Below are 22,604 nucleotides of genomic sequence, written 5' to 3' on the forward strand. Positions count from 1 at the left end.
GTCCAAAAGGCTGATGACTTTCCCTTACAAAGAGAAAATATTCCTCTGCTGTCACCTATCTGGAATTTGTCTCTACTTCATATGTGATTATCAGGATGGGTCATTTTGAGGCCACTTGCTGACATTTAGCCAAACCAACAGTTGCTTAACAGGGTTGCAGAGATTTTTGGCTTATCAGCAATCCCTTGTGACTGAACTGGTGCAATGGCATGTGGACTACTCCTCCAAATACGCCCTCCATCTGGGCAATGGGCCTCAGGAAGGGCTATCCATGGGGTCAGGGGAGGATAAGTGTGTCTGTAAGAGTTACCACAGGGAACAGAAGAAGCAGAAGGGCACGGCGGATGAAACCAAGGAGCTTCATTAGGAAAATGTCAGTGGTGGTAAGATGGGGAGGTAAAGGAACAGCCTCTTACGCTGGGTAAAATGGAAGTTTTAAAGTCCTGATATAAATTAACTATGCTTTATTTTTTTTTTTTTTTGGAGGCTCTCCCTGGAGTTGTGAGCACTAATACAAGCACCCAGGGTGCTGGGACAGTGAACACCAAGTTCCCTTGAACACCAATCTGCCCAGTGAGGAGCAGGAGTTGCAGCGCTCGAGCAGCTGTGGCTGGATGAGATGCTAGAAAACAGCCCACAGGCTGTTTCTTATTCTTCTTATTCTTCTTATTCTTCTTATCCCTTCATTTCCACCAAACAGCTAGGGGACACTTAAACACCTCCAGAAATCCCCTTCTCAAGTAGCAGCCTGGACTTAAAAAGAATAGAAACTGAACTTCTAATCATATTCTAGAGGGGGAAGAGACTAGCACTGGTGTCTGTTTGTGCCTAAACCAGAGGCCTCCAGGCTCCAGGACTGATGGACCCCTTGAAACAAAGAATATCTTTCCCAGGACTGAGAGCTTTGCAGTGTGAAGGATGATGCTCAAGGGCAAGGACTGCTGCATCCCTCAGGTTCATGCAGCACCTTGTCCCTGCCAATCCAGCAATGGTCAGCACAGACATGTTAGGCACTGACACCTCTCAGCACTCGGCACAAAGGGACAGGTTCGGGGCGAAAGGGCTGTGCTTTAGATTTGAAGCAATGACAATGAAGAAGTGAGATCTGCACGTTGACAGATGATGGTCTCTGAATGGTCACTGAAGCTGCTGTCCCTGCCAAGGGCCATCCCAGGTTCAGCTTTGATAATTCCTCTGCATTTACATCCATCAAACCCTGAGCATCACTGAAAACAGAGCTCAAAGCTTTTAAAGCATCTCCAGGGCGTGTTCATATTTGAACAGACACGCCTCTTGCTCTACACCACATATCCAGCTGCCCAGTGATGGTACTCACAAGACCAAAGTGTCTGCAGAAGACACACACTTTTCTTTAGTCCAGTTGTCTTTGAGCTGTAAAGTGCTCACAAACCAAGAATAATGTGTATTTTTATATCCATAAATATTTTGTTGAGCTCCTTCTAGGCATCTACAGATGCATTCATGAACAAGGAGAGCAACTGTGGGCACCTTGGACATCCTGTGAGTCCTCTGCACTGAACCTGCTTACCCCAGAAACACAACAGGAACAAGAAATAATAGGAAAAAAGTGACCATTAATACTGCTGCCAGCATGAATGTTCATATAGCCACAACTCACTAATTCAAAATGAGTAGGTCCCCACACCCTAAAATGATCTCTCTGAAAGACATGACATGAAAACAGACTGACTTAACAGGAGAAACTGGGGCATAGTTTGCTGCCAACTGTAAGAAGACAACAAACAGAGGAAGTATTTAGTCTCTAATGTCTTTAAGCCACAAGAAAAGTCATAGGTGTTAGAGCAGGTAAGAAGTGTTTAGACAGACAGTGATTGATCATTTGGTGGTGTCTTCTGAATATCCTATCAAGATGAGCAGAGGCACTTCCACCTCTGCCAGAGCTTGGCTGCTTGCTATTTGTTTTATATGCAACATAAATTTAGCAGAAATCTCTCTGTCACGCCGGTCACATTAATCCATCAAGGAGCAAACAAGCATTTTGAGAAAGGCTGATGAGTGACAACGGTAGCACTTCCACTGTCCAAATTTCCACCCTCTCTCTGCTTTGTCTAGGCAGCAAAGGGTCAGCATTGGCAAATGGCTTGTAATGAGAAGCTACTGCACTGTGAAACGTACCATGGAAGGGGTTTGAGATCCCTGGGGAATCCATTTCTGCTCCTTTCTTTTCTCCCTTTTTATTTTCCCCTCCTCCCCTGCTTGCCTGTGCTTTTTACCACACCAAATTCTAACCACTTTTCACTGCTCTATTGCCCAGTTATGTCCACACCATGGCACCCACCACCCCTGCAAACAGCTAAACTGGAACTTCTTGATCTTGCAACACTGAGACACATCCAGCAGCCCTCATCTCTCAGCAGAGAGGGCAGATCTGGGGAGAGTGACCCAAAGCTGACTCATTGCACTGTCTGAGTGCTAACCTATACCTCCTGTATTCTGGAGTGACAGTCCAAAGGAAGTCCAAAGGAAGAATTTAACCTGCTGGTGTTTTCTAAATAACTGCTTCCTAAAAATGCAAGAAAATATATCCACCTGAAAATAATTCCGCAACACACACAGTTGTCCCTGCTGAGTTCACAGTCCAGATACGATTTCAGCCTGGAAATCACAGCTTAATTATATTTTTGGGTGGGTGGAAGGAATTTGATGGGAGATTTCATTTAGGAAACAATCAGGTCTCAGTTGGGTTAGAAATCAGGATATTAATGTTCTTCATTTTAATTTTCCTCTCTGACTCAGATTCCCACTGTTTGAATTTGAGCTCAATTTGTTCTGTTCATTATGAAGAAATCCACATGAATTTGACATTAAACTGATTACCTCTGAAAACAGTAGCAATAATTTCCCTTTTTCCTGTGTGTGTTTCAGATTAAGTCTTTGTGGTTGATATAAAAACGCAGGGGAGAAATAATAAAGCAAAAGGAAATCAAGTATTTATTCTGGAACGCTACCCAGAAGAGGAAACATGCAATGGCATTTAGGCATTTGGGAAGAAAAAGCAAGGGGCAGGGACAAACAATACCCTCATTTCCATTTCCCATTTCAGCCCATTTGCATGGGAGCAAACAGGGAATGAACACGGCTTTCCTAGTCAGGGATAATATCTGTTGTGCCAACACTGGGGATCTGAGGGCCTTGTGATGACTCTGATAGGGTTTGCTGACAAGGGCCTGCTACCACATGAATGGACCCTTAAGACCACATGGATGAATTTGTATTTAAGACTTACCATCCTTCGCTGCCAGGGGTCCTGAGCTCCAATCTGCAACAACTTTTGAGGCCCTTATGACCCCCATAACCCTTAGTGATCTCAGTGAGACACACCAGGGACCCACAGCCCTGCTTGGCCCTGTGCATGCAGTCCTAGCCTTGTGTCTGTCTCCTGGCTGGATCTTGGACCTGGGCTGTAGCTCAGTTTCCAGCCCTGTCTCTGCCAGTATCTCCTGGTGGTCTGGGCTGGACCCTGCACCAGGTTCATACCCTCACCTTGTCCAGGGCTCTGCCTCCTGGCTTAAGCCCCTGTGGCACAATGAACCATCAGTGAGGGTTTGGATTGTGCTTGACTCCCCCTCATCTCCCAGATGTTCTCTCTCATGAAACAGCTCTGCTCTTGCAGCTCCCTGCTGTTTCTTTTCTTTCAGACAAGTGGAGCAGCAATGCAAACCACCAAGATGTCCCTCCAGGAGACCTCCACACATGAGGGTGGTGGGGATGGTGAGCAGTGCTTTGGGGGTGGGTGGACATAAAGCATATATGCATACAGCCAGATGACAGGAGGTGCACATACTCCTGTTTTTATAGAAGGACTGCTATTGGGATAAACTATTTAACTTGCTGTCTAGTTTGTAAGCCAAGACTCAGAGCCTTACAGCAGGAGAACAGCACTTGACCCAACACAATAGACTCCTGGAGCACTTTCTATTCTCTGTGAAATCTGGTGGCTTTACCCCTAGCCCCTTTATTTCTCTGCAGAGGGAAGAACTACTGTGTGCTAACTTGAATTGATACACACAACTCCATACAAGCATTCTCCTATAACAAAGCACTGCCTTGTACCAGTGACGAAGACCTTTGTCTCTGCTGCTCTCAAGCCTCACCAAAACAAGGAACAGTCCTTTCTTTAACAGATAACTCCCACTTTTCCTCTGAAAAAAAAAAAATCACACACATAATACCACCACCTCCCTCCCCCCAGCCTGAAAATCTGAAGGGTAACAAAGTACTGTATAGCTCATGATGATTTTTTTCCTCTCCCACTTGTCTCACATCTAGAGAGAGACAGTAATTACTGTATTGCCTCTCACCTAAGACATGGATAAAAATAGGCTGGTGTCACATTGCTGTTTCGTGCTATGACTGCTTGTTTGCAAGGCTGGCTGAGCTATCCCAGAGCTTTTCGACATGAACACTCCAAAAGTGCAAAGAGACCCGTCCCTCACAATCCTGAGCTGGCCAACTGGATGTACCCGAAGCTCAGGCAAACTCTGTTGCTTTTCCTTCATACATTCCACTTTTCAGCCTTCAAAGTACTAAGCTTCAGCAGTCGGTGCCATCCTACATGCATCCCTTTTGTACTACTTTTTCAGCACTGCATCCAAGTGCCTGCATTAAGATCACACACCAAACACACTGCTGGCAAAGGGAAACCTCTTTTTCCTACTTATGAGGTAATCAGCTTGGTTCAGCTTTTACACCTCTGAAGTTTTCAGCAGTAGGAGAAGAAATGTAGAGCCCAGGTTGGATGTGAAATAGGTGGCAGAAGTATGCAGCCAGACCCAGGGTGTGAAAAATTGGATGAAGTTGCAGTGGGAGTGCAAGGAGCAGGAATCCCCCTGGATCCTCAAGCTGAGACCATGACCATGGGATGGACAGGCATGCTCTTCATTAGACTAAAAAAGGAAATCCGCAGCCAGTTTCTTTTCCCTTCCTCCTGATTTCAGTGGTATAACAACCCTGAATCCACACCACTACTAAGTCATAATAAGCAGCAAGGGGAAACAAAGCCAGACATACTTTTTATTAATAAATAATTAGATGCTACCTTCAGGAAATATCTGAAATAGTTTTGTATGCCTTATGATAGAGTTTGTAAAGTTCTCACTACAGAACACATTATATCAGGCAAGTTTGGGGTTATGCCTGAAATTCCTGGTGTGATAAATGAGAAGAAAAGTAACATTATGGTCAATTACTTTGGCAGGGGGAGGGGGAAATAGTAAATAAAAGAGAATATGAGGCTGAAAAGAGCCATAAGCAGTGTGTTATCTGCTAAATCAGAAAAAGACATAGCTGTATGTCTAAAAGAGGGATGCACTAACACAGACACCTTATTTCAGACTGACGCCCAGGAGGTTCATGATGGAAGAAGAAGTGAGATGTCATACAGAAATGCTGGTCATCATACAGGAAATATGGATAGCTAGAGCAGTCTTGCCTGGGATGTCATCATGTGGCAGGAGGCTGTGAATATGGTTAATGATATGAGGGAAAAAACAGGTTTGAATGAGATAGTACCCCAGTTGGAGGATGTCTCACTGCTTTCTGCTCCCCCAGCAGAAAACACAAAAACTCAGTGCTGGCCCAACTCAGTGCTGGACAAGGAGTGGAGTTAAGCTCCAGGACCTGGATGCTAGGACAATTCTGGGGACAAAGGATCACTTTCTTCCTGTTTTAGAACACAGATTGCTCTCTGAAGGCTCTGGGTAACATGCCAGCACACAGAGAATGTTTAACCTGGGATAATACAGATAATTTTGTGCAAAAGGTGTCTAGGCTGGGAAGGCTGGAATGGGAGTTTTGAACAGGAATGGGAGCCTGTTGTATCATCCTCAGTCAGGGAAAGTATGTACTGACCACACAGTTCAAGGCTCACACTTGAATCCTCTGAGCCTTAATAGCACACTTGTAAATAAAACATTAATGAAACAGCTCCTTTGGATATACATTTAAATATTAAGAGTAAGACAGGAACTGTGAAAAACATATTGCCCCACTGCTCTGTTCAGGCTGCAGCTCTCTGGAGTGTTTGCTCTGTGGAGAGCCCTAAGACCACAAATGTTGCTTTTCAGCTGAAATAAACAGGATAAAGGAGAAATACTGGAGCCTTGTGCAGCTGGGATTACTGTAGATGTCAGGTGTATTTCCATATAGAACTGACCATATGGAACTGCTAGCTTTGGAAATGCTATCTCCCATAGAAATGTTTTTAACCTCCACTTTGCAAATACTTCTGTTTACCAGAAAAACAAACCAAAACCCAACAACAAAAAATACTGTGCCTGCCTGTGTTAAAAAGAGGGAGGGTGATTCCATATAATTGTAAAACTTACTCAAGTCACTTCAGTGTCCCACCTAAAGGGCTTCCCTTCCACTTATCAGGCTGCTTCTGTAGTCAGTATAAAGATTCGGGCCCTTCAGGTGATTCATCTCATCCCGTGTTACACAAGGAAAATGGCTGGAGGAAATGTGCTTTGAAGATGCTTCCCCTGGCAGTTCATTTCCCAACTGACCTTTAAATAACAGGCACATCTAGTAACAGGCTCTCACCGCACTAGGATGAAGACTGTCCACTTGAAACCTCTTCACTTGTCCCAACTGGCAGTCATACTTCCCTCTTTGCACAGAAAAGAACGTACAACCGAAAAAGGAGAGATACCTTTCTTTTGCTGACAAGCCCAGAGGATCCTGTTTGCCAAAATACATCCCTTGGTAGCCTCAGCTGCATCAGAGAGTGAGTTCAACTTCTGTGCTAACTAAAGGAGCAAACATTTCATGCATAACACATTTTGGTTTGCCACTGAGATGGAGCAGTGGATGGCTGAGGGAAACAGTGGCTCTTGCTGGAACCTTTGTGTGACAACCAATTCCCCCCCCTATGTTAGACCCAGAGAAGCCTGGCTGCTGCTCTGCAGTCTTTAATGCAGAGACAGAGAGAGATGTGAGGGCAACGTATGTGAATAAATCAGGCATTTGCAGCAATGGAATCTTATAGTGAACTTCATTAATGAATCTTCACTGCAGAGGGAAAACATCCTGGCACAAAAAAGACCAGTGAGTACAGCTCCATGTTAACTACACTGCCTTCCCCTTTGCACTGATTTGGGCAGTGTGTATAATGTTCAGAGAACAGAATCATATACCCCTAGTTCCCCTGGCACTCAGCAGTCAATATTTTACTAACAGCACAGTCAAAATCCCTCAAGCCTATCCTCAGGCAAAACTCACCCAAAAATCAGTGGGAATTCTGAGAGAATAAAGACTGAATAGGAACCAAAGTCCCAACTCAATTCTCAGTTGAGCTTTGCAGACCAACCATCAGGTCTGGAAATACGTTTGATTTTCATCATCATGAGAGAACAGCTGGGCCCAGTAATCCCAATTCTAATCCTTCTTAATTCCAGCATCAACTGGACAGATAACACAAAACCGAGTCTGGCATCTGCTGCTCAAGGTTAATTCATAAAGTAGCTGTACTGGAAGAGAAAGGAAGCAATCTCTGAGGCTCTTTTTCTGGTATTCCATTAACATCACTTTCCTGCAACTCCCTGAAAAACACTTGGTTTAAAAAAGCTGTTCATATTTCCTCTTGTGCCAGACACCACATTTTGTTTGGCATATACATTTCTGATAGCCTTTCCTCCGCAGATGTCTATAAAGTTCACATCAGTCAGTTCTTCAAACTAGGTATATTAACACCAACACAGACAATTTTGTTCCAAGCACAGTTTTTCCTTACGTCTATGTTCTGCTGTTCACTTTTGCTTCTGTAAAGATGACAGTATTGCTACATATGCAGGACAATCAGGACTCCTGTGATGCTTAACACAGGCTGTACAGTGCTGTAATGGCCCATTTTCACTGTCAGCAACGAGGCCTGACACGTCAGCAGCTTCTGGCACTAGCAGTTTTCTGAGGGAAAGGGGAGATTTCAACTTAATTTCATTTCTCTCTTTCGCTTTTTATAACTTCCTTCCAGAAATGACAATTCTTGAAAATGCACGTGTAGAAATAAAGAAAGAAAAGAAAAAGAAGGCAACAACCACCATAAAACTTCCTCCCATTTATCACTGTAACATTTCTTGTGTGGTAGAAGAGGGTCCAGTGACGTTCGAGGTGAGGAGGAAAAGGCAGGGGGAAAGAGGTAACACATTTCAGACTCCTTAAAGCCATCAGAAGAGTTAGAGATATGAAAAATAGTTTATAATTACCTCTGTTGAGTGAAGCTGAACTGTTTATATCTCCAGTAATAAAGGAAGACTCGGACTGCTTTCGAACTGTGTCATTCCACATCCTACGAATCCGGCTCTGAAGAGGGATTGAAGCACAGCAGGCAATGAATCTTTAGCAGCTCTAGAGAGGATTCTTTCTGCCTCACTAAAGATGGCTACTTGCATGTGTAGCTCAGGATGAGACTTGTTTCTAGCCAGCTGTAAGCAAGCAGTGCTGTTCTGGTGTAACCTGCCTCGTGCATGCCAGACCCTGCCAGACTAACTGCGTAACGCAAATGCCTAGCGTGAAAAAGTGTATAATTGAATCACTTACGTCTTAATTAAAAAAAAAAAACAACAAAATTGTGCATGAGAGAAACCCAGACCCCATGCCAGTCACAGGTTTGCCAATACAGCACCAAATAATGGAAAAATAACTCACATACAGAAGCACATGTGCTTCCAGCACTCAGACAACTTGTTTCTTATTTTTTGTGAAGTGTAACAGAAGACTTGATTTGAATCTTGGTGTCCCTGAATGAACAGAAGTTTTCTATAGCTATTTTCCATCTTGGGGATTGGGGCGGGCGGGGTGGGGGGGGGAAGCAAAAAATTCCCCACAAATGAATGACTTCTGTTCCCATACTGAAAAATCTGTGATGGTTTTGCCATCTGTGGTATAGCTTCTGCTATTGGCAAAAGTGTCCTGAATATGTTGGCCTTCTGTTTGTTCCTCAAATATGCTGAAGTATCTGCCTCTGTGGCATTTACATCACTGTGTCACTCCTCCCTAACTAGACCTTGCAAAATATCAAAATATCAGCCAAAATGCATCTTGTGAGCAGTTCCACCACTATCCGTGCATGAAAATGACTGGAGAACCCAGGTGTCCCAGGAAAACTCTCCCTCACCTCACGTCTGAGACTCTGATGGACGTTTTCCTTGGCTGTGTGAAAGTGGTTCTAAGTGGTCTGGGGGACTGGGAAGCCTTTCCCACTGTGACAGACCGTGTTTTTCACAAGTACCAAAAATCCAGTGGTTTCCATAGTGGGATTTTAGCCATGCGAGATCTACTGAGGCTTAATCATGTGGTCCCAGCTGAAAAGTCCTAGATTACTCATTAACCATGGAATAACAGCATCTCCTAATCATGCATTAGCCCTCTATAAATGGAAGTACCGTGTGACATGAGGCCCATGCCCTTTTACAGTAATTATTTATTGTATTTCTCTGACATGATCCACTGTAGATTAATTATTCTGTTGTCTATGTGTTTCTCAGAGAATAAAGGGATCTTACAGGCTTTCTTCCTCGTCATCTTCTCTACTTAAGAGTTAGGAGCCAGATGTTTTCAACAACTCAAGACTGATCTCCATCTATTCTCCATCACCTCTGTGAGGTTTCTCCTGGCTACAGTGGGTCTCAGGAATTTCCATCCTTCCAAGGACAAGCTTCTGCAGGCAAAGTAATCTTCCTTGGTGCCTCAAACCTCACCTGCCACAAGGGGACTGATGCCAGAAGACTCAGTTCACCCTCAAAAGGGATTGTTCTCTTGTGCTGGGACTGGCAAGAGGGAGGGACCATTAAAGTCAGCTCTTTCTGGAGAGGAGGGCACCAGCACAGCAGCTAAGTTATGTAACACCAGAGGCTTTCCAATCAGCCACCTAAATGTTGCTGAATATTGTGAGTTTTGGACATTATTGAGATGTGATTGCCTACTGGAGCGAGGTTCTATATTCTGTTGCTTTTATTTGCTCTGCAGAGCTACCAAACCTATGAAAACACCAAAGTGGAGCTTTTGGATGACATCTTGGAAACCACTGCAAATAAATAATGATTTGCTCCAAGACATAAATTGCAAATTAGGTTTTCCTGGAAAGTTATAAGCTGTTACTCGCTGCATGTCTTTTATAATTTAATAGTGGAACTGTCATGTATAATTACTTCCATTACTAATGCTGAATAAATTTGTGTTTAGTTTCTATTGAGTAAGAAATAAGCTTCTTCATTTTATATGAACTCTTCGTCCATAAATCTGCATCTCTACATACAAGTTAGCTTCAAAACTGCTAAGTGCACAAACTACACAAAACCTGAATTTTCAGGTGACCAAAGGTAACAAAACTAGTAGCTTAGTAAGATAGTCTGACCCCAATGGCTTCTCCTAAGAGGTTTATAAGCTAAGGCAAATTGTGTGAGGCATGGAACAGACCAAACCACTGAATGTCAGAAAGCAAGCATTTACTGGGAAGGCTGTTACAAGACACTTATAGCCTTTAATTTTTTTTACAAGAAAAAACTTGGGAGCTTATAGCATCATTCCTGTACGTGTTAATACTGACAACCTTCATCTCATGATTAAAGGATGTACTGGAATGTAGCGTAGCTGACAAAATGCTCCCACCTCCTGCTTCCCATGGAGAGCAGGCAGGACACCTCAGGTGATGACAAACCCCTGCCTCTGGAAGGCAAGTTTGGGCATTTTATTCCCAACAGAACTATTTAGAAGGCTCTTGGAGAGGCATTAATTGCCATCACATGTCAAGGGAAGCCACTGTGTTGAGTTCAGGTCTGGAAGTGAGGGAAATCTCTGCAGGTGTACTGGGGAGAGGCCTAAGGCAGCTCCTTTGGTTCCAAGAGGAGCTTTCCTCCCAGAATAGCTGAGAAGGGTCTTGGCATGGCATTGGGACACAGACAAGAAGAGTGGCTTACCTGTGAGCCTGTGGAATATCTTCCAGGTGTCCTTGACCCCGAGGTTTTTCCTGAGCCGATAGAACTCTCTGTACTTTTCCCACTACAGCAATGTGTGCGCAGGCATTTTCCATACTCCTTACGTACCTAGCCAAGGAAAGAGTGGTGGTGGTTAGCAGGCAGCTCCTCCTCCAGCCTACTGCCTTCTATTTTCAACACAGCCCCTTATTTTTCCTCAGTGTTTTGTTAAAACAAGATCTGCTGCAGTGTGTGGGAAAGAAGCCTAGTACCCCTTGCAGCTGAGCTCATGGTCTGGGATGTCACAAGAGACTGCTCCCCTGCAGCAGAGCTGCTCGTTGACACCAGCCGGTTACAGCATCCTCTGAGGCACATCAAAGGAGCATGGGAGAAAGTGCAGGTACACTATTTATGACTGAAAATTAATATCGCTGTAGATTTGATATAAACTAGCATATTGGCTCATCAAGGTACTAAAAGTTATTGCTTCTGGCAGGGGACTAAGAAGAAAGAATTCCAAGAGAAACATATGAAAGCTATTGATTTTTTTATTAGAAAAAATGTTTCTTGCAGTCAAATTGAAGTTTGAGGAAACTGTAGAACCAGCAGCATTAGAGATTATATTCCCGATGCTCAGGGATGGCTGGAGCCTGCTTTTCCACAGCAAGCCAGTCATGTTTTAAATGGGCATTGCAGTCAAATTCGTGCCACCTCCTTTGCTTCAGGGGAACTACGCTGACTTGTGCCAGGACAGGATCTAACCTTCCACCAAGCTTCAGGTGTGGCTTTTTGTGGGCAGCAACACCCAGAAACCAGATGGGACAGGGCTGAAGGTGAGCAGACTCTATTAAAGAGCCAAAAGAGGGTCATGTTATCCATTGACACAAAAAAGCCCCAAAACCACCATGCATGTCCAAAACACCAGTTGAAATTCCTTGAAGCACACGGATAGCTGTAACATTTTGCCAAACTCTCTATGAGCATTTCACAACTCTGTGAAACAACTGTTTAAATAGCAAATTACAGCTTTTTCATTAGGCTCTTCCTTAAGCGCTTGAGACAAACACATACCACAAGTGCCCAATATGCTCGAGTGCCTAATCAATCCTTTGCTGAGAGAAAATAATTCAATTGCTTTAATTAGCCACCCACTGCTTGCCTCTCTGCAGCATTTTGCTGATTTTCTAGGCCATGATAGACAGGAAAGGAAAGGATTTTTTTTCTCCTCTTAAATAATACCTCCCTCAGCTCTTAGGTCAGAGAGGTGCATCCACCCCACAGCAAGGTACCAGCTGCATTCTCCTTCCCTCTGTGCAGCCGTAAATCAGGAACAATTCCACAGCTATCAGTGATGGTTTAAGGGTGTAAATTGGCTTAAGACAGAAAAGAGAATGGTTCTGTCATGCTGACTGAGAACCCCATGAGCCAAGGAGGCTGCAGAGCTGTGCAGGGATGCTGGGTTAGGGACTGACCCTTTGCGGGGTGCATTGGAGGTGAGAAAAAGTACCAGTGAGAATGGTGCAGAAATTCAAACTCCTCATCAGAGAGGCATCTGCAGGTTTAATAAGCAATGGTGATGCTTCCTACACTCTTACTGTCATCTTGCCTGGAAACACTCTTGCTGAAAGGTTTGGGATCATCAGCAGGAAATTGCATCTAGATAAAGCTTTTAAGCTTCTTAAGATGGACAAATTTGAGATGCAACGACAAGGACAAAAGTCTTAACCCCAAAAGTCTTCCTTTGTTTCCAAGAATGACATTTTCACACAGCTCTGCAGATCCTTCCAGAGGCATCTCTTGCAGAGCTCACTTATTATGATGAATTTTGATTATGTTTTCATGGGCTGGATCTCCCTTCCCTGTACAGCAAAATGTGAGTAACAGAGGAGCAAGCCCGTGGCTCTCAGATGGAGGACAGATCTCAACATGGACCTGACCTTCCTCAATAAGCCATTTTGCTGAAAGATACCGGTTATTACCCTGAGAAACTGGGACAGTGTATCCACATAAACTCTTCCCTATGTTTATATTGGTTCACTAAACTGCCCTTTGAAACTAAGATGTACATAATTATCAGCAGACATGCACATAATTGGAGAGCTCTGAAATACTGAATTTAAGTAGAGAACAAAAAGGTTCTTAAAAATACTTACTACTGATTGTCAGAGGCTGTAAATTTGATCTACATAAACACAGAGCTTTTATTCTGTTGGGGTTTTTTTCCCCTAGAGTTTATCTAAGTTACTCTACTGTTATCTTGCAAATGTTAATTGGGGCATACTTCAATTTCCACCAAGAAGCACTTGCTGTGCTTGCTTTGAGGAAGATTTCCAAAACACCATATCAGACCCAAGCAATACAAAGGCTAATGAACTGCTGCAGAGAGCAGGTCCTTCAGTCCTCAAAAAAAGCAGGGGAAGCAGCCCCTATTACATCCCATCAACCCACATATGCTGCCATGGAAAGGGGTGATTTCCTGCAGGGACTGCAAATGAGGATGTAAGGCTCCGTTTTGCTGTGAGCACTGAGCCACGTGAGCACTTTCTGGATGCTTGTGGATTCTCTCCCCTCTCACACTGGCATACAGGGAAGGAGAATCTGGCTGACAGCAGGCAAAGCCCTGTTGCCGAGCCCTGCAAACTGACAGCTGCCTTTTCCCTTGCCTCTGACACATCTGTTGCCAGGGCCCTGGCTCCTGAAATGCCACTGCCACATATCCTTGTTAGAACCTCATTTCCCAGCATCTTGCTGTTTCCAGTCTAAATACTACCCTTATTAGGTGCACAGAGATAATATGTGTGATACAAATTCAGGGCACAGAGACAATGCTACGCTGTGGTTGTTAGGCAACAAAACACCTCGTTACCACCTCTCTTGCTGCTGGGAACCATCCGTCTTACCTTTTTCTGGAGGACACAATGGAAAATGAATATAAACATTCCCTGCAGAGAATTGAATATGGTGAAGAGATACGCCATGATGACTGTGCTTTCATTAATATACATGAGTCCAAATGCCCAGGTCAGTCCTAATAGGCAGAGTAGGGCTATTGCACCTATAACCCAGGACCTGTTAGGAGAAACAAACAAAAAAAAAGAAAGGGATTGGTTTTTCACCTACACAAAAGAAGGCATGTGTCTACAGGCAGGAAGACTTTGCCCCTGGTTTTAGCAAAAAGAAAACAGCATATAAAAATAAATCACAGGGAGCTTTTGTCTTCAAGCTGGATGCAGTTTACAAATCTTCAAGCTCAAGGAAATATAAGGAAATGGAAGTGTTACGAGCATAGAAATTTATCATAACCAAAGCACACTTGAAACCACAATGTCTCCTTTCTTTTTAAATATGTAAAAGCAGTGTGCATGTAAATGACATGTAGATGTTATTTCTGCAAATGAAGGAAAAGAAAATAAACCAAATGAAACAACAACTCTGATTGTCACTTTTTTTTAGTGTCCACTGGTTTCACAGGACTGCCAGCTGGATTAGCTTCTTTATTTACACTTAACACCAAGACACATGTATTGCTGCATTTTAGCTAGTCTCCCATATGCCTGTAAGCCAGATAAACAGCTACAGGCAGGTGGGCAAGCGTTCCCTGCCTGCCAGATTCACTCCACACAAGGATGTTCTTTGCAATGCTGCTTCACACTTCTTCCACCCTACGATGAGGGGAAGTGTGTATACTCGTACAGGCACTCACACACTACATTTGCTAACGCGGTAACTGCTGCCACACTTCTGCCCAGAGAAAAGGAGGGGTAATCCTTCTTCACATGGGCTGCAAAACTAAGATTATCACTTGCTCCACCTCAGGAGGGCAGTGGGAGTAGAGGCGCAGTCACTGCTTGGCCCCAAATGTTCCAACAAATACGGGTAAGAAGACAGCTTTTGCTTGCTTTCTCCCACTGACTTTCTGCCTGGACAACAGAGCTGGGGACATGGGATGACTGCTGCATGTTAGGTTTTTTGGGTTTTTTCAGGAAAGCTGGAAGCTCTGCTGGGATGGCAGGAGAAGTATTCCATGTTACCCTGCTAAATAACATTTAGTCATCTCCTAAACTACCTTCTCAAATACCAGGACAATATATGAAGTGTGAGAAGCAGTATAGGAACTCTGTCCTGCTCCTAGCCATCTCCCTAGTTTTCACATGATGTGTTACCTACAACTTTAAAGGAATTGCTGCTGCACAGCGGAGGGAGTCAACTTCTAGCTGGGAAGCAAGCAGTACCTTGAATATCTGTTTGCTCTTTACCTGAAGGCTTTGATTTTCTTCTGTGAGCCCCTGCTATCATTAGGTGTAACATCATAAAAATGAAGGCATTGATATCCAGTCTTTGTACCCCTTCCTCGCTGTTTAGCCCTTCTACACCCCAAAACAGACAAGACTGCAGTCAGCCAGCACCTCTGCTTCCTTGTCTGCCCAAAGCCCCCTGGGATGCTGCAGAAGGGCTCACAGGGACAAAGATCTACCTGTGTTTCCAAGCCACTTCAGCCTTGTAGAAATGTGACCTGTGTTTGGAATGTTTGGGCTTCCATCTGCTAAGCAGAACATGGAGCAAGGGGGAGAAAGATGAAGCAGCAGCAACTTGGGGGGACAAATCAGTCCTGCAGAGGTCAGACAGACAATCTCTGCTACGGAGATGCCATGGCAGCTACAGCCTTGAATCCTTTTCCTTTTAGCAGGGTTTGTCACAAAGAAAAGCATACTAATGCTGTATTCATGTCTTCTGTTGTTTGTTTTGGTTTGTTTTTTTTTCTTTAGGTATTAGAATGAAAATGCAGCATTAAGTCTTCCACTGAAGTTTATAAAATATGTTTTATTTTACCACATGACCAGAAGAGCTCCCTAAGGTAACTGCTTATTAAGACAGTTCTTTAAAAATCACTATTATGTATCCAGCAGACCAGAACAGCTCCTTTGAAGCATTTCCAGTCAATCCCACTAATAAATATTTAGTGTGGTGCAAATTGAAAAGACATTCTCACAATCCTTCAGAAAGGTAGCCACTAGATAAAGTCTACAGCTTTAGTCGCTTGGGGTATTTTTCTCCCCAAGATTCCACCATCAGTGAGAGTACGCTATTGTCCTAATTGCATACCAATTAATAAAATACAAATAATTTTCTTTTTCATCAAAAAGAAGAAAAATTACATGGAAATCCCCCCCCCTTTTTTTTTTCCTTCCTCTTCTTTGCTCATCCCAGGATAAAAGCTTCCTGCACTTGCAGAGTCTTTTAAAAATGATTCCCTGGATATCACAAAAGTATTCTGCTCTGAAGCACAGCCCATTCTTGAATCTGATTAAAGAGCCTTTGGCTGCAGAGGTGTGCAGGAATGAAACAGTTATTTAGTGAAGATATGCTACCTACAGTGATGGAAAGGAATCTGTGGGTTAGAGGACCCCCAGCAGTGCAGACTGCACGCATTACAGCATTGTGCTTCAGAAAACAAGAGCCGGTGATAAAGAGGACGTGGAGATCACTATGAATAGCTCCATCCCGTATCCGCAGAAAAAAACAGAACCAAGCGATGAAAGAGAACATGGGAATGGCGCTGAAAGAATGAACACAAAGGACTCTTCACCAGAAGAACAAACTGAAAGTCTATTGCAAAGTTGGTTTGCTTCTATTTTGTACTACTGCACATTACTTTTTTGGTTGCAGGAGAAAGAGCGCAGATGCCCTAAGGTATGTAATTTCCAGGCATTTTTGGCTTTCTTCATAGGTTTGGGTTTTTTTTTTTGGTGCAGCTTGAGGTTTTTATCTTGCTCTTTGTACAGACTTGCTACTTCTTTTTCATGGTTTTTCTTTCCTGTAGTGGAATTTTATTGCAATAAAGAAACAAAAATATCCATTTGTTGGTGCATTTGAAAATCAGTGGTTTACAATTAGGGACAATTAGGAGGTACTCCAATGAGTAAGGAGTCTCCAATGCACCAATGCACACAGATTTGCTTGCACTACTCCCATTAACTAGAAAGGGAATCATTGGGAATAGCACCCATGCACCTTTCTCAAAATTTGCTTCTGTATTTACATTACCATAAAGCAATCCCAGTGAAAGAGCACAGTGGACCAGAGGCTGCTATTGGTAAAACAAGTCTGTACTACACAGGATTAACTTAGGGACTTTCACCTTGAATTCAAGTAACATCCAATTAAAGAATATTAAGCAAATAAGGTGACAATTGGTTGGCAATACACATGCAGCACATTTACTCTGCACCTTAGCTGTATGCCTGACCATTTTCCTGCACAGTTTGCTCTTCTGCCTCAAAAGCGAATAACAGAAGCTTTAATGATTTTTCAATATTGATCTGACAGCTGGTTCATGAGACCACACTGATAAATGAAATTTATCAGCCATTCAGGTCATTCTTACTTGATGAAGGGTCTGTTATCCTCATAGCTAAAGAATGCATAGACATAAAGACAAGAACACCAACATTAGAAATATAATGACATAGAGAATAGAGTTTACTACTGGTTCCCCTCCCTTCTCCCACCAGCCATCACCAAAACCAAAGGTGGACTGGCATCAGGTGCACCTGGAACACACCAGCCAGCCTGGCTTGCTGCCCCAGGGAATTGAAATGTGACTGGGAATGCTGGCTTAATGCACAGAAGCATGCATCGCTAGCTGTGAGCTGCAGCTACCCCTCCTGGCTACCACCACACAGCTGCCAATTGACTTTGAACTATCTTTTAAATATCATGGCTGTCCCTGCAGAAGACAAGTTTTGAAGCCCCAGCATAGCCACCACAGGCGGCTTTCACGTGTTCAAGAGGCAAAACTTCACCACGTCTCCACACTCTCTGCCTGTGGGGCTGCAGTGTGCTACAGGGGTATCTTTATTGCCATTTACTTTTCCTAGGTGGAACTCCCAAGTTGCCACATTATGAGCCAAACTGCAGTATTCTTGAGGTAATTGCATCAGGATCTTCTAAAGCCCTGGGTGACAAGGCATGGGCCTATTTGCTACCATTTCATGGGGAAGGGCAAAGAAAGGCCTCTGCCAGGCAAAGGGTGAAGAGCAGCTCCCTGCAGTGATGAAGAAACCAAGCTGGATCACTCAAAGTGAGCTCCTGTCACTGTGGGGACACAAGACCAGTCACAGGCATGTTCCTAGGGGAGTCTCCCTGCCCTTCGGGGACAGGCTGTGTGCCTAACCCTGCCTGTGTGGCAGGCGATGTGCAACGCGTGGGGAGAGCAGGCCAACTCCCAGGCCTGCTCTCCCCACCGACACGGAACGTTTGAACCTGCGATCCCTCGCAGAAACCCCCATGGGTGCCAGAGATGGAGGATGGCTCAGCATGTTCATCTCGTTACCCCTGTCAACACAGCCAGGGCCAGTCCATCCTGCTGAGACCTCCTTTGGTTAATACTGGCAACCTGCAGCACCCCTACAATGCAATTAAATGAAATGAAGATATGAGACGATCTGGAGCTGTCAGCCCAGCAACGTGGGCAGGAGCAGGGCCTGCATATCTATTGCTGTGTTCACAAGCCCTCAGGTTTTATGGTAAACACTTTATACTGAAAAGCAACCAGCACTAGATTATAAAACTACAGAATTAGAGGGGTTTTTTATACTGTTGATACTATCCAGACCCTCACAAAATTTTTCATCAACTCATAATAGTGTTTCTTCAAGGCAGCTGAAGGTTCCATTTCATTTTTCTACAGACAAAATGCGAAATTGGTAAACTCAGATTCCCTTTGAGCTTGAGGCTAACACTTCAAAGAAGCTCAGGAGAAAACCATCAAAAAGACCTTGGCAGTTTTTATGCTATTTCCAACATGGATGTCTCTAGGACCCACTGCCCAGAGCAAACAGGCGCCTAAAGAAGTGAGATTTTCAAAGATGCCTAACTCCCAGTTTAATTCTCTACACATAGGGGCCATAGAACTTAAGTCTCTTATATCCCTCATGAAATACAATCCTTTTTATTTTACCAACTCAAGTGTTGTAAGAAGCTTAACTCTTGTGTTAGCAACAATTTCTGACAAAAATTCAGAATGGTTTTTTTTTTACCCGTGGTAGTCTGTGAAACCTATCAGTGCTGCAGTAATACTGTGTCATTATCTGCAATACATAAAAACCATCACTTAGACAAGAGAAAAGCCTTGGAAGAGCCTTAGTTCCCAGAAAAATGGAGGTGCTGATGGGAAAACTGAGATTATATACACTAGTGGTAAAAGCAAGTAATAGTTGAAGCAGAAATTGTTGGAAAATCTAGCCTAGCACAGCTTGAGATGCTGCATCTAAAGTGCTATCTCCAGATTTGGATAAATTCATCCAATACCTGGCAGTAAGGGATATAGCCCATTACATTTAAATTATGTGACTCTGCTCCCCCCACAGTTAATGTCAGACTGGTACCCCCAAAGAGGAATTTATCCCTTAAAAGGACAGGTATTTAAGGTAGGTGGGGCTTCGCCATTCCCTGAAGAAATACATTTCTCTACTGACTGCAGAGGAAACCTGAATGATGGCTTATGTGGGGGATTCACTTTCAAATACCTGAAGGTAAAAAGCTGATCTTTAGTGGCTGCATTATTCATTGAACCTGTGAAATCTTACCTCACCTCCCTTGTGTTTCTTTGCAGCCCAGATGATGGATAGTGGATGGTCTACCAATCTGTATAAATACCTAATTCATTTTCTAATCTTAAAAAAGCCCTGACTTTACCTTGGGGCAAAGACTTCTTAAGGTTAATTACACATCATGTAAAATTCTTTCAAAATCTTATTTAAGTTAGATGTCATTCAATTTCCCAGAGTACCTTCTCCTTCGGTGATGAGAAAGGATTGTTCATATTACCTTCTATATTCCTGTGTTATTTCCAGACCAATACTTTCTTTAAAAAGTTGCTAAAATTAGCTAATTATATCCTTGTTTAGATGCTTAAGGACTTTCAAAACCAATTCATCCTAAGCTCAAGAACCCCTTTTGCACTGCCTATCCTTTTAAAACCCCAAGAAACACCTTTCTATCACGAGAAGACCAAATTGTTGGGATATACACGGACAGCCCAAAACAGTTACAGACAATCTGCAACTTATATTACAAAATGACTTCCATGTACGTAGATTGGCAATATCCTGAAATGTTAAAGCTTCCACTTTTTTTGCAGCAGGAAAAGTAAGTCAAGAATTTATGTTCACATACAGATTAGTTCTAAAATGCTGCTGAACAGAGAAAGTCTGTTATCAAAAAGCAGCTATTCAGCTCTCATTTAAAAAGAATAATAGTCAGTCTTCTTACACTTTTAAAAGAGCTTTTTTTTTTTTTTAAATGAAGTGTAGTTTTGAGCCACATTTAGAGTAAACCTAGGGCTTTAATAAAACCCTACATAACTAATCGACTTTACACACTGTCATTTCATATAACCCTTTACAGTTTAACTTTGCTTAACTTAAATTCATCACTCTTTTCATAATTCCAAGTATTTTCCCATCTCTATGATAGCAGGAAAAGGCTCAGTAAGCACAGGGACTCATGCCTTGGGCCCCAAAATACCTGTTTGGCTAGCAAGGAAAAACACCAAAGTGAGTATACAGGACCTTTAGTAGCTGTTAGGGGTGATGAAACCCAAATAAAAACGATGGATGATGTGCCCCCTCAAAAGCATTCAGAAAGACCCATGGAATTAATTTTAATATGGTGCAAATAAAGCAGAGGGGCAGATGTTTCCTGCAGGCAAGCAGGAGGGAAATACAAAATAAAGCGTGCTATTGTGTCTCCCCACTGCCTGCCGATATGAAGTAGTAGGAATGTTTTGCTTTTTCTTATTTATTTTTAAATTTCAAGGATTAGAAAAGATTGATTTATTGAACTGCTGAAAATCTACAGGAAGGAGTTGGGAAGTCCAGCACTCCCCTCATAAAGCAAACGGGTTCATCGTTAATTAGTGAAGGAACATCTTCACGGCGAGAAAAATCAATAGCAAGCAATAAAAGAGTGCTTAAAGGATTTTGCCTTCGCATTTCATGACAAAGTTACCACCTTGATGGCATGAAGCCAGATGGCTACCTAATCTCCTTCCTTAGGCTGCTTGTGTTCATTACACAGCCTTCCAAGTAATCATTTACCAGTCTCATCTTCTGGTTCCCACACTGTCTTTGCCAGTAGGTGGCCAGTCCCCTAAAGACATCTGTAACCATCTCGAGGGGTCAGTGAGCCTGCCACAGCTTCATTTGCAGGAGAAACTCCTGCCTTTGCACGCCTTGGAGATCTGTAAAGGCTGGGGCTTTACCACCTGGCATAAGGGCAATTTTATATATACTGAAAGGCACTTTTGGTTTCCACCAGCAGATCTGCAAATATTATTCAAACTAATGAGGCCAAACCTTCCCTGGCCCTATGTGACACCCAAGACTATGATTTGGGGCAAACAGTGGCTGGGCTTTTCTGCCAAAGGCAAAGCATCATCCCTTTACCCTCAATTCACCCAGGGAAGTCATGTCCTGCTTTCTGAGACTTGTCCTTAATTATTGCAATTGGAAAGAGCAATTCTGTTAAGTTCATCTCATTTTCCGTAAGTAATTAATTACCCTCAGAATTGCTTACCCTGTTTATTTCCTTCCTCCTAACTTTGTAGAGGCATGGCACAATTATTCAAGCCACACTGATGTGTAACCACATATCTAATTGTTTCCACACTATATGGATTCAGCAAAGCCTTTAGACACATTTGTATTATCCAAATAGCACCAGCAGGGCTTGCTGACAAAGTGCTTAAAATGTATGGCCTTTTAAAACAATAATCATGATTTATGGGTTCACAGAAGGACTGTAGGTATTTAATATCTTCCAGGACACTCTCTCAAATCAATAACCACTCATTGATTTTTTTTTTTTTTTTAATTCAGAAAGGATGACACCCGTCAGTGGGAAGATTAGTGCTTTACAATAACCATTCAACATTAACACAACCATCACAAAAACATAGGTAAACAACTGAAACCTCAAATCAAAACAATCAGATATCAACCAAACCCTTCTGTGAAAAACTCAAACAGGAGCAGATTGCAACAAATGAAATCAGATGCTGCCATCATCATCTCTGGGGGAAAAAGGCACCCAGATGAAAGTGCAGTCTCTGATGTTTTTCCAGAATTGGAACGGCTTCTGCCTCTGAGGTGCTCACAAACTCTATCCTCAGGCAAAATATAAATGTGCCATACCTTTTCTTGGTAGGAAGCTTGTAAATAATTCATTTGGTGCCAACTCTGAGTGGTTTTTCTGGGTTTGCTTTAGGCTGCCTGTTCAGGTTTGCTCATGCAGAGATGCAGATGAAGGCTATATAGGAGCAGCACCGAGTTAACCAGGGGACTAGGAAGCATGGTGCTTTCTTACCCAGGATCCAGGGAGATCTGACAGAACTCTTGGCTAGTTCAGCCTGATAAAGAGGAGACTGAGGGGAGACCTCACTGCAGTTGCACCTTCCTCATGAGAGGAAGCAGAGGGGCAGACACTGATCTCTGCTCTGTGGTGACCAGCGACAGGACCCAAGGAAATGGCCAGAAGTTGTGTTAGTGGAGGTTTAGACTGGATATCAGAAAAAAAGTTCTTCATCCAGAGGGTGGTTGGGCACTGGAACAGGCTTCCCAGGGAAGTGGTCACAGCACCAACCCTAAC

At 43.2% G+C, this 22,604-nt stretch overlaps 1 protein-coding gene across 27 annotated transcripts in view; it reads right to left on the reverse strand.

The window, feature by feature from the left end:
- The window catches only part of ADGRL3 (adhesion G protein-coupled receptor L3), a 492,720-nt gene that overhangs the window by 25,656 nt on the left and 444,460 nt on the right, over positions 1-22,604 (reverse strand). For 18 of the 27 annotated variants that reach the window (XM_042049541.1, XM_042049537.1, XM_042049521.1 and 15 more), the window contains 4 exons: positions 17,341-17,367; positions 13,856-14,024; positions 10,959-11,084; positions 8,247-8,343 (listed from right to left, as the gene is read on the reverse strand). In XM_042049541.1, coding sequence (XP_041905475.1) covers positions 8,247-8,343; positions 10,959-11,084; positions 13,856-14,024; positions 17,341-17,367 — 419 coding nt within the window. Of the gene's footprint in view, positions 1-7,019; positions 7,948-8,246; positions 8,344-10,958; positions 11,085-13,855; positions 14,025-17,340; positions 17,368-22,604 lie in introns of those variants that run through there. The other 9 variants (XM_042049533.1, XM_042049531.1, XM_042049532.1 and 6 more) reach the window with 2 other exon arrangements.

The sequence above is a fragment of the Corvus kubaryi genome, unplaced genomic scaffold (assembly GCF_017639235.1).
Source record: "Corvus kubaryi isolate FWS band 111438036 unplaced genomic scaffold, C.kubaryi_AGA036_p1.0 71, whole genome shotgun sequence".
NCBI lineage: Eukaryota > Metazoa > Chordata > Aves > Passeriformes > Corvidae > Corvus > Corvus kubaryi.